This window comes from Leucoraja erinacea, chromosome 7 (assembly GCF_028641065.1).
Source record: "Leucoraja erinacea ecotype New England chromosome 7, Leri_hhj_1, whole genome shotgun sequence".
NCBI classification, from domain to species: Eukaryota; Metazoa; Chordata; class Chondrichthyes; order Rajiformes; family Rajidae; genus Leucoraja; species Leucoraja erinaceus.
Window position 1 is genome coordinate 55,389,775 of NC_073383.1, and position 14,749 is coordinate 55,404,523.

Below are 14,749 nucleotides of genomic sequence, written 5' to 3' on the forward strand. Positions count from 1 at the left end.
ACAGGCTTTAGAAAGTGTTTTTTTTTTTCCATGATAAACATAAAGTTCCATGCTTGCACCCTGCCGCATAATATGAGCCATTTTATCAATGGAGAAAATCTTAAAATAATGGCGTGCTTTGTGTTTGAAATTAAATTTCGCATTTTCAAAAAAACAATGCTGTGCACAGAGCCTGTGTACAAATAATTATTAAAAGCTTTAATGATAAAGAAATTATAAGTGTGTTAAGTTCTATAACCGTTAATGATGTTACTATAATTAAATTTTCCAGATTTGAAGAAGACATTAGCTGTTCTTCTTGACAACATTTTGCAGCGACTTGGAAAATTGGAGTCTAAAGTAGACAACTTGATTATTTCAAATGGGACAGGAATAAACTCTACAAATGCTACTGCTACAGTGATCCCCAGCTCTGGGACTGTAGAGAAAGTTAATGTAGCAGGTAAGCATATAATTTTCTCATGAAACAGAAGTGGGTCTTCAGTCTATCATGTCTAGGCCAGGTTCCTGTCTTTCCCATTTCATGGTGGTGATTCAACTTATTTTACTTGTATTCACATCAATTCCCTTTGATCCTTTTGCAACACCTACACTGAATCATTTTCAACATCAACATTTACCTTTAAAGCCAGTTTTTAAAAAAAAAGTTCTGCACTCTAAAATGGACAACACCTACCATGTTCTTTCTCACTTCATTGGTCAATCCAGATTAGTCAAACATGATTTTCCTTTCATAAGTCCATGATCAATCTAATTTTCTGGATATCCCGTTACTATAATGCACATTAAAAATGCTAGCACTTTTTTCCTGTCACTAATTTTAAGCTAATGGACCAGTAGCTTCATGTTTATTTTCAGTTCCTTGTTCTTGCCATACCACAGTTCTCTGATATTTCTGGCAGGTTTTCGTCTTTCGTGAAGTTGTCCATCAAATCGCTTTTATCTATCATTTCCTTTTTCCTCAAATAGAAACATAGAAATTAGGTGCAGGAGTAGGCCATTCGGCCCTTCGTTCGAAATGTTCTTGCCTCTGCTTTGCAGCCCACATTTTCCATTGTTTTGTTTTTTTCTTCTTGCATACCCATATTCCTATTTTTATTTCTCGCCTATTTACATGGATATATAATCTTCCCTTTTTCAATTTCTTAGTCCTCCTTAGTTAAGTTCCAAAATGCTTCCTGTTTTCAGGTTGACCACTTTTTGGCAATTTTGTAAGTCTTTCTTTACTTACTATTCTTCCTCAAGTTACTATTTTGGCCAGAAGTGGACTGGCCCTGACGTTCACCATCATGAAGTGCTGCACATCCCAGCCACCTAGACAGCTTTGATACACTGCAGTTTGCTTGCTGTCAATCACAGCATCTCCTTGGCAATAAACATGTCTCTGGAGCACATAGGCAACAAGGTGGTCCAGAGATGCCTGATAGACTTGTTTATCGACTAGAGCCTGACTAGACTGGGTCTGGGTATTCCACTGTCATATGGTGCCGGGCCTTCAGCATATCAGATCAGTTGTTGCCTTGTAATGGGGGAAAAAGGCACATTCACTCTCTTTTAGTTAGCCTCTGGGTGTTTAAGCATACCACCTAGCATCATTACCTAACTTTATGTATTACTACTGGGCAGTGCATATTAAGAACATAATGTACTGGTTGGATAGTACCACTCAGCAGTTGGAGTGGATAAGAATGGAGAAAGAGGAGTGTTATCCGCACGATATGGGAACGATCTTGCTCTCACCGATAAAATTGAATAGTATAATATATAAGAAGAACCCAATTATTCACAATACAATAAGAATTTGGAAACAAATAAAAGTATCCTTGAAATTAAATAATCTATATCAGTACTAACCCCACTATTGAACAACCCCGCATTCAAACCATCTCTCATCGACAAAGCATATCAACAATGGGATAGACTGGGGATTAGGAAAGTAGGGGATATGTATGAATTGGGCAAACTGTTATTTCAACATTTAAAATTAAAATTTAAACTGAAGGATAATCAATATTTTAAATATATACAGATATGTGACTTTATGAAGAAATATACACATAGATTTCAAACTATATTTTTAGACCCTTTAGAAGAAGCAATGAATATTAAGGCTGATTCACAAAAACTAATATCATACTTTTATAATAATATATTAAATAGAGAATTACCCTCAACAGAAGCACTAAGAGAAGATTGGGAACATGAGCTAATGATAAAGATCTCGAAGGATAGATGGGAAAAGTATCTGATGAACACACATAATTGTTCTATCAATGCAAGACATAATTTAATTCAATTCAAATTATTACATAGACTATATTATTTGAAAAACGAGGTTGAATAAATTTTATCCAAACATTTCTCCCAGATGCGATAAATGTTTGTTTCAAAACGCTAATATAACACATTCATTTGTAGGATGTACAAAGTTGAATACATTTTGGAGCGATATATTTGATATATTTACAAAGCTTTTCAAGTCCAGAATAGAACCTAAAACGGAATGGATTATATTTGGAATAATAGTAGAAGATATCAATTTAAATAAAGACCAAAACGTTTTTTTTAATTATGGAAATTGATACTTAAATTTTGGAAAAATGCAACCATACCAACTGTTAAAATGTGGATTAGGAATATGATGGACATAGCACGCCTTGAAGAAATGAGACTCCGACTAATAGATAAATATGACCAATTCTTAAGGAGTTGGTCTCCTTTCATCGACTTTTTGGAATCATGTGATGCAGTGGTACCGTAAAGATTGCTGATTTCAGTTCATGCCGTGGATAGATCTACATCTCCGAATCAAGATTTGAAAATTTCTCTTTTAAGGGGCCTTCTCTCCTATTTCTACTTTCCACTTTTTCTTTTTTTATATATATATACACACTTTTATATATACACGTTTTTCTATTCTCTACCATCTATTTTTCCTCTTTTTCCCCTTTCTATTGTTTTCTTGTCTTGCTTGCTTCCTTCTCAAAACATAAAACTAGAGGTTGTACATAGAATGGATTACGGTATGACATAGTTGGCACCTAAAATTAGGTTCCACTGTACTGTTTTGTACTGTATTAACTTCTAATAAAATAAAAACAATAAAACAAAAAGCATACCACCTGCTGTTCCCCCGGCAACGCTACCCATCTCGTATTACCTGGTCTGCGCGCCACAAGCATAATTTTAGGAAACCTGTACCCAGACCTTTCCTGATTCTTGCTCCACCAATCCCACTTCCTCGGTCTTCGGTGGGTCCAACACTGCCAAGTGCTGCGACATAGGTAATCCTCCATGGCTTAATGGCCGAGAGTTCAGATTGATCGCGGCTTGCTGCAGGACTCCCAACCACCCCTGGAGGTGTCTTAGTTTAGAGATACAACGCAAAAATGGGCTCTTCGGCCCACCGAGTCAGCGCTGACCAGCGATCACCCCACACATTAACGCTTTCCTACACACACTAGGGATAATTTACACATACACCAAGCCAATTAACCAATATACCTGTGCAAGAAGGATCTGCAGGTGACCTTTGGAGTGTGGGAGGAAACAGAAGATCTGGGAAAAAACCCACATGGTCACGGGGAGAACGTATAAACTCCATACAGACAGCACCCGTAGTTGCTGCAATCCTTTTACTGTGCTGTCCTGATCTGCTTGGCTGCAGGAGTGCGCCATCAATACTCCTGAATGTTGTGGGAGTGGCCCGATATAATCAACCTGCCAAATTTGGCCGGCCTCGGTACCATGCCTAATTTGACCCCATGAGCCTATTGGGCATCCCCGGGGCGTTATGTGTTGGCAAACCTTGCAGTTAGTAACTGCCGTTTTCGCTGCATCGTGTGTTAGTGCCACCCCTCGTGCTTCGGCCCATTTCCTAGATGCATAAAAAGGGGAGAGGCCTTGCAACACGTTCTTTCCCAATATGGACCCGGAGGAGGGGGTAACGAGCATCAAAATGGTTACAGGTTGCCTGCTTCCAATCGACACCCGAAGGGTAGTTTATTGGGCATATGTGAGGGCACCCCTGGTCTCTCCACCAGCATCCTCAGGCTATGTATCTTCCCGGGATCTCCTTGGACTATTGTGTGTTCCTTCCCGGTGTCTACTAGGGCCAACTAGTGCTGTACATTTTCCTCCACCCCATTGTACTGCAATGGGTATGTATGGCCTCTGGCCTCCCGGCTGAGAAAGGCCTGTCGAGTACATCTGCCAGGGAACCTGGCCACACCCGTATAGAAGCAGGAGAGGGGGTCTCTGTCCCTCACCTCCCCCACCGGGTGATGTGACCCCATGGGTATCGCGACCGACCGTCTGTAGGGTATCTGGGGGAAACGGTCGAGAGAAGACCCCCATTCCTCTTTCCAGGTGATGTTTGTTCCTTTCTTCCTCAACTCGCTAGTCCTCCTCTGACTGATCTTTCCACAAAACATAGAGGGCGGGAGTAGGTATCCCATCCACCTTCTTGGGGACCCTGTCCCTCAACAAAGCCAAAAAAATCTCATTATGGCTAAGATGGAATGTCCACCAGTCCCTGCTTCTACCATGTTCAATCTTACGCACCCAGCTACTGTGAGGTCCTGTCGTGTGTTCTAGCCCCTCTAGGAGAACTGGGACCTCCCCCACAGATTTGCCCACGGTCAGTCCCAAAATGAGCAGATGTATTGGGGCAGTAGATTGCAACCTTCACGTGTTCCGTCCTGTTTCGACTAATGCAATCAACTCGACGTGCACAAATGGAAGATCAAATAGAACAAGTTGTCCAACAACTTTAGGCTGGACGCCACACGGAAGAAGAAGAAGAAGAAGCAGAGTGTTCCCTTCAAGTGGGGGGCCACTGTTTTCACTAGGAATCCTACCATAGTGGGAGTTCGCGCTCGCTCCTCGGGAAATCCAAGCTGCCCATTACAGATACCGCTGATGAGGGCCCACTGTCTAAGAAACTGCTCCCCTCCATCGTGGATCACTGCTCTCTAGTCTTCAGGTCCCAATCCAACAAAGAGTGGAACTTTCTCACGCTGCCATGAATGACACTCTGTTCCTGTCTGAATGCATCATATTATTTGCTCCATAGGCCTTCTCTTCCCCCCCCCCCCTCCTCGCGTATCCCACATCCTTAATAACCAGATGCTAAGGATTTGCATGTCCTTTGGCAGATCTGGTCCCCCAATTCTTCTTGTGCTTTATTTGGAAGATCACGGGTAGTGACGGTGGTTGCCAAAGTACCCCCCTCTTCCTCCCCATTTCTCATGTTTTCGACCAGGGTCGTCTTGCGGGTCGGCTGGGCCTGCTTCACTTCTCTTTTATCTGAATAGGGGGCCAATGGGACAAGTGGTGTGCATGGGGCCGGGGAAATTACCGGACCATTAACTAGGATTTCCTGTCGGTCATCGCACCATATGTCCCCATCTCACATTTCCGGGTCTTCTCCCCTTTTTCCCAAGGCACAAACCTTGACCGTGTCCGGAATTCAATTGGACCTCCGAGCCGTGTCTTGTTTCACCTTAATTAACACAGGCCACATCTACATTTTCATCCTCCATTTCTTGGGCTCAAGTTTGAACCCAGCGCACGGATTCGGCCATAGTTATGCGCCGTTGATTTAATTGTTCTACTTTTTGTTCCAATTCAATTATTCTTGTCTCTTCTGTTTTCATGGTCTCATGTTGGTTCTTAATTATGGTGGCTAGGAACCAGAAAGCCCCCTATTGACTCCCTTTTATCGAGGAAATGCACTATCCTGCAGAACCAAAACGAGTTGGTAACCAAATTTAACATGTTGGGATCGGTCTTGTCTGACCAGTTGACCAGCGTCCCATGAGCTGCCAGGATATTTTGGCAGAGACCCAAATCCATTTGTATTGTATACCTCGGAATGCAGTACTCTTCTGGACCGTTTGATTTCTTTTTACCAAACGTTTCCTTTTTTTTCGTCAGATCCTGCCGACTACGACAATTGTCTATGCAAATCACAGCCAACTGTGCACACCTTCATAATTTATTTTGCATTCCTAGTTTTAGATCAAACTACTTGGCTTCTGAATAATACAACATTCTATCACATTGTAAACTATTCTGTAGAGGTCTCTTTACAACAATGAGATTTAATTATCCTTTTGCATAATATATATAAACTGTTCATTGCATCAATATATTGATCTCGCAAACTATCTAAAATTATCTAAGAGTCCATGCTCTACCTTCTTGCCACTACTTTGACTTGTGGGAATACCAACACTAAGATAATTGACTTATACCATCATTGGTATGGTTAATAATTGCTGTCGGCATAAAGGAAGAAAGAAAGTTTAAAAAATCAGTCTGAAGAAGGGTCTCGACCCAAAACGTCATCCATTCCTTCTCTCCAGAGATGCTGCCTGTCCCCGCTGAGTTACTCCAGCATTTAATGTCTATCTTCGAAGAAAATTAACAAGTTGACTTCCCCTTGCCCAAGACTGCAAGAACATTCATTCAATGGTCAGATAAATGGGACGACTTAAGTTGTTCCCTATTCCATCCTTAATTAACAATCTGCACCTCCAAAGAGGTTGAGCAACTTTTACAAAAGACTGCAGCAATCTGATTCCACTTCCTCTACAAAAAGCTAGTTCTTATAAAGTTGATTTGTCTCTTCTCTATTGATGAACATTTAACCTTTCTCCATTCATGCTTAAAGCTTTAGATATTAACCTTTCCTCTACTTGACATTGGAGAAAATGTTATCACACTTTTGTGTTTAGGCTTTAAGTCCATCGGTTAAGCATGGGCGGAAATCCTGGGCGGCGGGGGGGGGGGGGGGGGTGCACCCCCCCCCCCCCAATGCTTTGAGAGGTGGGGGATAATCCCCCCCCATGTTTTGTAATCCGGACTTTAGCAGGTGCTTTCTAAGGGCTGAATCTGCCTGTTCGCGGGGCCAGCGCCCGGCGCGGCTTAAAATCAAACTGCAGGATTGAGGCGATCGAGGCTCCTGATGAAGCCCCCACCGGCCCATGAAAGGCCCCGCGAACAGCTCGATTCAAGCCCCACGATTCGTGGCGAACGAAGCTGCTGTTGTTGGAGTTCGGAGTCGGTCACCAACCAGGTCAGCTCCCGATGTTATCGTCCACAGGGCCCACAGCCGAAGCCTCGCCTGAGTGCACTTGCGTGTGTGTGTGTGTGCACACGCACGTGGCCGCCAAGAAATTGTGTACCCCCCATGTTTTTATAGCGATTTCCGTGCCTGAGTTTAGGAAAACAAGAAAATGGTTCTGTGACGTATATTTAAAGACTGATAATGTTATATTTAAATGTAGACTGTTGTTAGTTTGGTTGAGCACATTCTTGTCATAACATTTTAAGGATGGAAAGCAGTGTAAAAAGAACAGCTACATGATCTGTAAATCCTCTACCCAACTCTCTCCTATTACTTTCAATTGAACATTCTTCTTCTGTCTCTGCAGATTTAATTAATGGTGCGCAGGAGCAGTGTGAATTGCCTCCTATGGATGGCTTCCCTCATTGCGAGAGCAAATTGAAGGTAACCTTAATTTGTGCGATATTGTTCTATTAATTTCTTTATCTATGCATAACTAAAATTCTGATCTTGTGCTCTTCCGGTTTGCGCGGTTTTTCTATTTGCATAAAAAACGGTACGCGATAGCGCTTCGATTTTTCGCCAGGTTACTCACTGTTCTCATGTGCTGCGTGTGCAAGTTTTATTCTGTTCGGTGGTGTTTTGTAAAAGTTATTGAGGTTTACAAATCTTTAAAAACATGCTTGCGCAGATTCCTTCAGTCAGCGCCACGCAGATTGGTCTCTTCCCCTGTCAGTCAATGCCACGGCCGGGATGGCTATGCCCCTTCCTGTCCCACCGGCAGAAATGATACAATGAATCAATTTATTTGGTGTCATTTGAATGAGGTTCAAACAAAATTTGGTTTCTGCAGTCATACACACAAGAAAAAGAAACAAGATACAACACAATTTACACAAACATCCCATCACAGTGAATCTCCTCCTCACTGTGATGGAAGGCCAAGTCTTATCTCTCCCCTGCACTTCTCATTCTCCTCCCGATGTCAGAGTCAAAGCCCCCGGCGGGCGATGGTAAGTAAGTTCCGCGGCCATTAAAGCCGCACCAGGCGATGCAAGGCCGCGCTACGGGTCTTGGTGTTGGAGCCCCCGGCGACCATTTAAGGGTACACAGGCAAGAAAATTGTCATTTCGAGGTACAATTATCAAAAAAAATCTGCATAAAGTGGACGCTGCCTCTGGACCCCTATATCTCATCCTCTTTTTTTCAGTTTCTGTCTCATGCCTGTGCACACACGCACAGAGACACACACGCGCACCGACAGACAGACAGACAGAGAGAGACAGACAGACAGACAGAGACAGACCGAGACAGACAGACAGAGACAGACACACACACACACAGAGACAGATAGACACCGACCGACAGACACAGTCATGTGTTTAAGAAGGAACTGCAGGTGCTGGAAAATCGAAGGTACACAAAAATGCTGGAGAAACTCAGCGGGTGCAGCAGCATCTATGGAGCAAAGGAAATAGGCAACATTTAGTCTGAAGAAAGGTTTCGGCCCGAAACGTTGCCTATTTCCTTCGCTCCATAGATGCTGCTACACCCGCTGAGCTTCTCCAGCCTTTTTGTGTACCAACAGACACAGTCAGGCAGACGCAGACACAGTCAGACACACAGTCAATCACAGACAGACAGACAGACACACACACAGACACACACACACAGACACACACACAGACACACACACACACACACACACACACACACACACACACACACACACACACACACACACACACACACACACACACACACACACACACACACACACACACACACACACACACACACACACACACACACACACACACACACACACACACACACCCCCACACACACCCCCCCCCCCCCCCACGGTCCAATCGTCACGTCAACTGGATCTAAACCACAGCTAACAATGAATGACCTGTGGAGGGGAAAAGAGGGAGAGGAGGGCAGTGGGGGGGGGGGTGGGGGGAATAGGGGAAGCGGGGGATAGAGGGACAGGTGGGGGCTAGGGAGGGAGGGGGTGACTGGGGGTAGGGGAAACGGAGAGGTGAGGGAGGGTTGGAGAGGGGAAAGAAGAGGGAGGGTGAAGAGGAGGAATGAGGGGAAATGAGCCGTGCCTGTGCAGTTGGGGGCTATGTGTGAGTGGTGCAATATTGCATTGGTGGGACGGGTTGCATTGTAGGAACGAATGAGCGGTGGAATAATGCGATGGCTGTGCTTATACATAGTCCCCCCATTTCAGGGCGCCATAATGTTTGGAACACATGGCTTCACAAGCGTTTGTAATTGTTCAGTTGTGTTTAATTGCCTCCTTAATGCCGGTTCAAGAGAGCTCTCAGCACCGAGTCTTTCCTCCAGTCTTTCCATCGCCTTTGGAAACTTTTATTGGTGTTTATCAACATGAGGACCAAAGTTGTGCCAATGAAAGTCAAATAAGCCATTATGAGACTGGGAAACAAGAATAAAACTGTTAGCGACATCAGCCAAACCTTAGGCTTACCAAAATCAACTGTTTAGAACATCATTAAGAAGAAAGATGCCACTGGTGAGCTTACTAATCGCAAAGGCCACGGAAGACCTCCATAGCTGATGATAGAGGAATCCTCTCTATAATAAAGATAAATACCCAAACACCTGTCCGACAGATCAGAAGCACTCTTCAGGAGTCAGGTGTGGATGTGTCAATGACCACTAACCACAGAAGACTTCATGAGCAGAAACACAGAGGCTACGCTGCAAGATGCAAACTACTGGTTAGCCGCAAAAATAGCATGGCCAGGTTACAGTTTGCCAAGAAATACTTAAACGAGCAACCACAGTTCTGAAAAAAGGTCTTGTGCACAAATGAGACGAAGATTAACACATCAGAGTGATGGCAAGAGCAAATATGGAGGAGAGAAGGAACTGCCCAAGATCCAAAACATACCACCTCATCTGTGAAACACGGTGGTGGGAGTGTTATGGCCTGGGCATGTATGGCTGCTAAAGGTACTGGCCTACTTTTCTCTTCTTTGATGATACAACTGCTGATGGTAGTAGCATAATGAATTCTGAAGTGTATAGACACATCCTTTCAGCTCAAGTTCAAACAAATGCCTCAAAACTCATTGGCCGGCGATTCATTCTACAATGATCCTAAACATACTGCTAAAGCAACAAAGGAGTTTTTCAAAACTGAAATAAAATGGTAAATTCTTGAGTGGCCAATCTTGAATCACCTGACCTGAGCATGCCTTTTAGACAATGGACATTGGTGCAGGAGTAGGCCCTTCGAGCCAGTACGGCCATTTAATGTGATCATGGCTGATCATCCCCAATCAGTACCCCGTTCCTGCCTTCTTCCCATATCCCCTGAATCCGCTATTTTTAAGAGCCCAATCTAACTCTCCCTGGAAAGCATCCAGAGAACCTGACTCCACCGCCCTCTGAGGCAGAGAATTCCACAGACTCGCAACTCTCTGTGAGAAAAAGTGTTTCCTCGTCTCCGTTCTAAATGGCTTACTCTTTATTCTTAAACTGTGGCCCCTGGTTCTGGACTCCCCCAACATTGGGAACATGTTTCCTGCCTCTAGCATGTCCAAACCCTTAACAATCTTATGTTTCAGTGAGATCTCCTCTCATCCTTCTAAACTCCAGAGTGTACAAGCCCAGCAGCTCCATTCTCTCAGCATATGACAGTCCCGCCATCCCAGGAATTAACCTTGTAAACCTACGATGCACTCCCTCAATAGCAAGAATGTCCTCAAAATAGGGGACCAAAACTGCACACAATACTCCAGGTGTGGTCTCACTAGGGCTCTGTGCAACTGCAGAAGGACATCTTTGGTCCTATATTTGACACCTCTTGTTATAAAGGCCAACATGCCATTCGCTTTCTTCACTGCCTGCTGTACCTGCATGCTTACTTTCATAGACTGATGAACAAGGACCCCCAGATCCCGTTGTACTTCCCCGTTTCCCAACTTGACGCCACTTAGATAGTAATCTGCCTTCCGTTTTTGCTATCAAAGTGGATAACCTCACATTTATCCACATTAAACTGCATCTGCCATGCTTCTGCCAACTCCCCCAACCTGTCCAAGTCACCCTGCATTCTCATAACATCCTCCTCACAGTTCACACTCCCACCCAGCTTTGTGTCATCTGCAAATTTTTTAATATTACTTTGAATCCCTTCATCCAAATCATTAATGTATATTGTAAATAACTGCGGTCACAGCACTGAGCCTTGCGGTACCCCACTAGTTACTGCCTGCTATTCTGAAAGGGACCCGTTAATCCCTACTCTTTGTTTCCTGTCTGCCAACCAATTTTCTATCCAAGTCAGCACTCTACCTCCAATATCATGTGCCCTAATTTTGCCCACTAATCTCCTATGTGGGACCTTATCAAATGCTTTCTGAAAGTCCAGGTACACTACATCCACTTGTCCATTTTCCTAGTTTCATCTTCAAAGAATTCCAGAAAATTAGTCAAGCATGATTTCCCCTTCGTAAATCCATGCTGACTTGGACCGATCCTGTTTCTGCGATACAAATGTGCCGCTATTTCATCTTTTATAATTGACTCCAGCATCTTCCCCACTACCGATGTCAGGCTAAGTGGTCTATAATTCACTGTTTTCTCTCTCCCGCATTACTTAAAAAGTGGGATAACATTAGATGATCCTGAGTCTATAGAACATTGGAAAATTATCACCAATGTATCCAAGATTTCTAGAGCCACTTCCTTAAGTACCCTGGGATGCAGACCATCAGGGCCTGGGGATTTATCAGCCTTCAGTCCCATCAGTCTATCCAACAACATTTCCTGCCTAATGTGGATTTCCTTCAGTTCCTCCATCACCCCAGATCCTCTGGCCACTACTATATCAGGAAGATTGTTTGTGTCCTCCTTAGTGAAGACAAATCCAAAGTACCTGTTCATCTCATCTGCCATTTCCTTGTTCCCCATAATAAATTCACCTTTTTCGGTCTTCAAGGGTCCTACTTTGCTCTTAACTATTTTTTTCCTCTTCACATACCTAAAGAAGCTTTTATCTTATGTATTGTCTTTTTAGTTATCTTCTGTTGTTCTTTAAACATTACCCAATCCTCTTGCTTCCCGCTCATCTTTGCTACGTTGTACTTCTTCACTTTAATTTTTATACTGTCCCTGACGTCCCATGGGCGCCTCTTACTCCCCTTGGAATCTTTCTTCCTCCTAGGAATGAACTGATCCTGCACCTTCTGTATTATTCCAAGAAATAACTGCCATTTTTGTTCCACTGTCATCCCTGCTAGTGTATCTTTCCAGTCAAGTTTAACCAGCTCCTCCCTCATGGCCCCATAGTCCCCTTTATTCAACTGTAACACTGACACCTCTGATCTACCCTTCTCCCTCTCCAATTGTAGATTAAACCTGGCCATGTTATGGTCACTACCTCTAATGGCTCATTAACTTCGAGGTCCATTATCAAATCCAGTTCATTGCATTACACTAAATCCAGAATTGCTTTCTCCCTGGTAGGCTCCAATACAAGCTGTTCAAAGAATCCATCATGAAGGCACTCTACAAAGTCCCTTTTTTGGGGTCCAGTACCAACCTGATTTTCCCAGTCTACCTGCATGTTGAAATCTCCCATAACAACCACAGCATTACTTTTGCTACATGCCAATTTTAACTCCTATTCAACGCGCCCTATGTCCAGGCTACTGTTTGGGGACCTGGAGAGAAGTCCCATTAGGGTATTTTTGCCCTTACAATTCCTTTGTTCTATCCATACTGACTACACATCTCCTGTTTCAATGTCACCCCTTGCAAGGGACTGAATTTCATTCCTCACCAACAGAGCAACCCCACCCCCTCTGCCCACCTGTCTGTCATTTCAATAGGAGGTATACCCTTGAATATTCAGTTCCCAGCCCTAGCCCTCTTGCAGCCATGTCTCTGTAATTCCCAGAACATCATACTTGCCAATTTCTAACTGAGCCTCAAGCTCGTCCACTTTATTTCTTATACTTCGCGCATTCATATACACCACTTTGACTTCCGAATTCATTTCCCCCTCGCACCGCTCGCGATCGACCCTGACCTTAGTCCCTTCTCGAGCTTTCCTTCCCAGTAATTTGAGAATCTTTTGTAATTTTTCCTGTACTCACTTCCCCTTTAACTCCATCTTTATACTCCCAATTTGTCAATCCCTCCCCCCCATTATTTAGTTTAAACCCACACGTGTAGCATCCAGATTCAGGAACAACATCTTTCCAACGACCGTCAGGCTTTTGAACACTAGAAACTCCGACTGAACTGCAAACTTTCTTGAATTGCACTAGGAACTTTGGGCTTTTGGTGTCGGAAGGAACTGCAGATGCTGGTTTACACTGAAAATAGACATAAAATGCTGGACTAATTCAGCGGGTTAGGCAGCATCTCTGGAGAAAAGGAAGCGGATGTTTTCGGTCAAAACCCTTTTTCAGACTGATTTTGGGGGGGGGGACTAGAGATATGAGATGGTTCAGAACAAATCAGAGCCGGCACCGATGATTGGAAAGGTGGAGTCCACATTGTTATCAAGTTATCCCCAGCCAACAATTAATCAAGGGATGTATGGATGCAAACAGTAAAACGGTGACCAAGTCATTGGTGCGGCCTGAAGAAAGCACTGCCAGCCGACTTGGGTGGTGGAGGAGGGATGACGAGGGAGGGAATGCAGGGGTTACTTGAAATTAGAGAAATCAATATTCATACAGCTGGGTTGAAAGTTGACGAAGCAAAATTTGAGGTGCTGTTCCTCCAATTTGCGTGTGGCCTCGCTGTGACGGTGGTGGAGGCCCAGGGTATCCTTGGTCATTGGTGTCCGCTCTGATTTGTTCTGAACCTTTTCATACCTCCTGTTCCCTCGTCCTGACTTAGTGCAAAAATAAAAAGCCTAATGTTGGGGCTTTTTATTTATTGAGCTTTTGTTTTCCTTATTATATTATCTATTGAATAGTGTGTACAAAACTATTGAGCTGCTGCTGCAAGTAAGAATTTCATTGTTTCGTTCCTGTACGTAGCAATAAAACACTTAACTTTTGATGACCTTTAGTATTTTGACTATACAAGTATTAAATTCCCTCAATAAAATCATCCTGTCTTTGCTACATGCTAATTTCTTCAAGTATTAATTATACGCCTTCACAGCTGCTATTAGAGAGGTGACAGACTCCTCCCCAAATGCTTGTCAGTTTCTTAATTCCATCTATTAATTCACCATTGCCTATTTAAGTCTTATTATCTTGTCAATTTCATTGTTAATCAGTAATGCCTAATCCAAGTAGTATTCCACCTGTGACCATCTGTGTTCAGCAGACTTCCTATCTCTCCTGACATTTCTGTAGAGATTAATTGTTTTAGGAGCAAGCTATGACTCCTTTTCATCTTCCCACAGGATCAATCTATTTCAGGAGCTGGTAACTTCTTTATGCCTTTCTCTAAAAGGCAGCTGTGTGATTATCACCAGGTTCACCAGCAACCCCTTCACTAGCTGCTGCACCATCAAATTGACATGACTGTTGTTCACTGTGTAGCCCCTGGCTGACAGTGCTTTCTTCAGGCCGCACCACTGACCGGCCACGCACGCTTGATCACCGTTGGGCTTCCTCCCCTCTCTTCTTGTTGTCGTCACTTTGTTTGCTCCCCTCTCTGCCGCAGCTTCCT

At 43.7% G+C, this 14,749-nt stretch overlaps 1 protein-coding gene across 3 annotated transcripts in view; it reads left to right on the forward strand.

Annotated features, from left to right (window-relative positions):
• The window catches only part of mgat5 (alpha-1,6-mannosylglycoprotein 6-beta-N-acetylglucosaminyltransferase), a 120,858-nt gene that overhangs the window by 23,825 nt on the left and 82,284 nt on the right, over window positions 1–14,749 (forward strand). For all 3 annotated transcript variants that reach the window (XM_055638616.1, XM_055638615.1, XM_055638618.1), the window contains 2 exons: window positions 272–442; window positions 7,440–7,516. In XM_055638616.1, coding sequence (XP_055494591.1) covers window positions 272–442; window positions 7,440–7,516 — 248 coding nt within the window. The remainder of the gene's footprint in view (window positions 1–271; window positions 443–7,439; window positions 7,517–14,749) is intronic.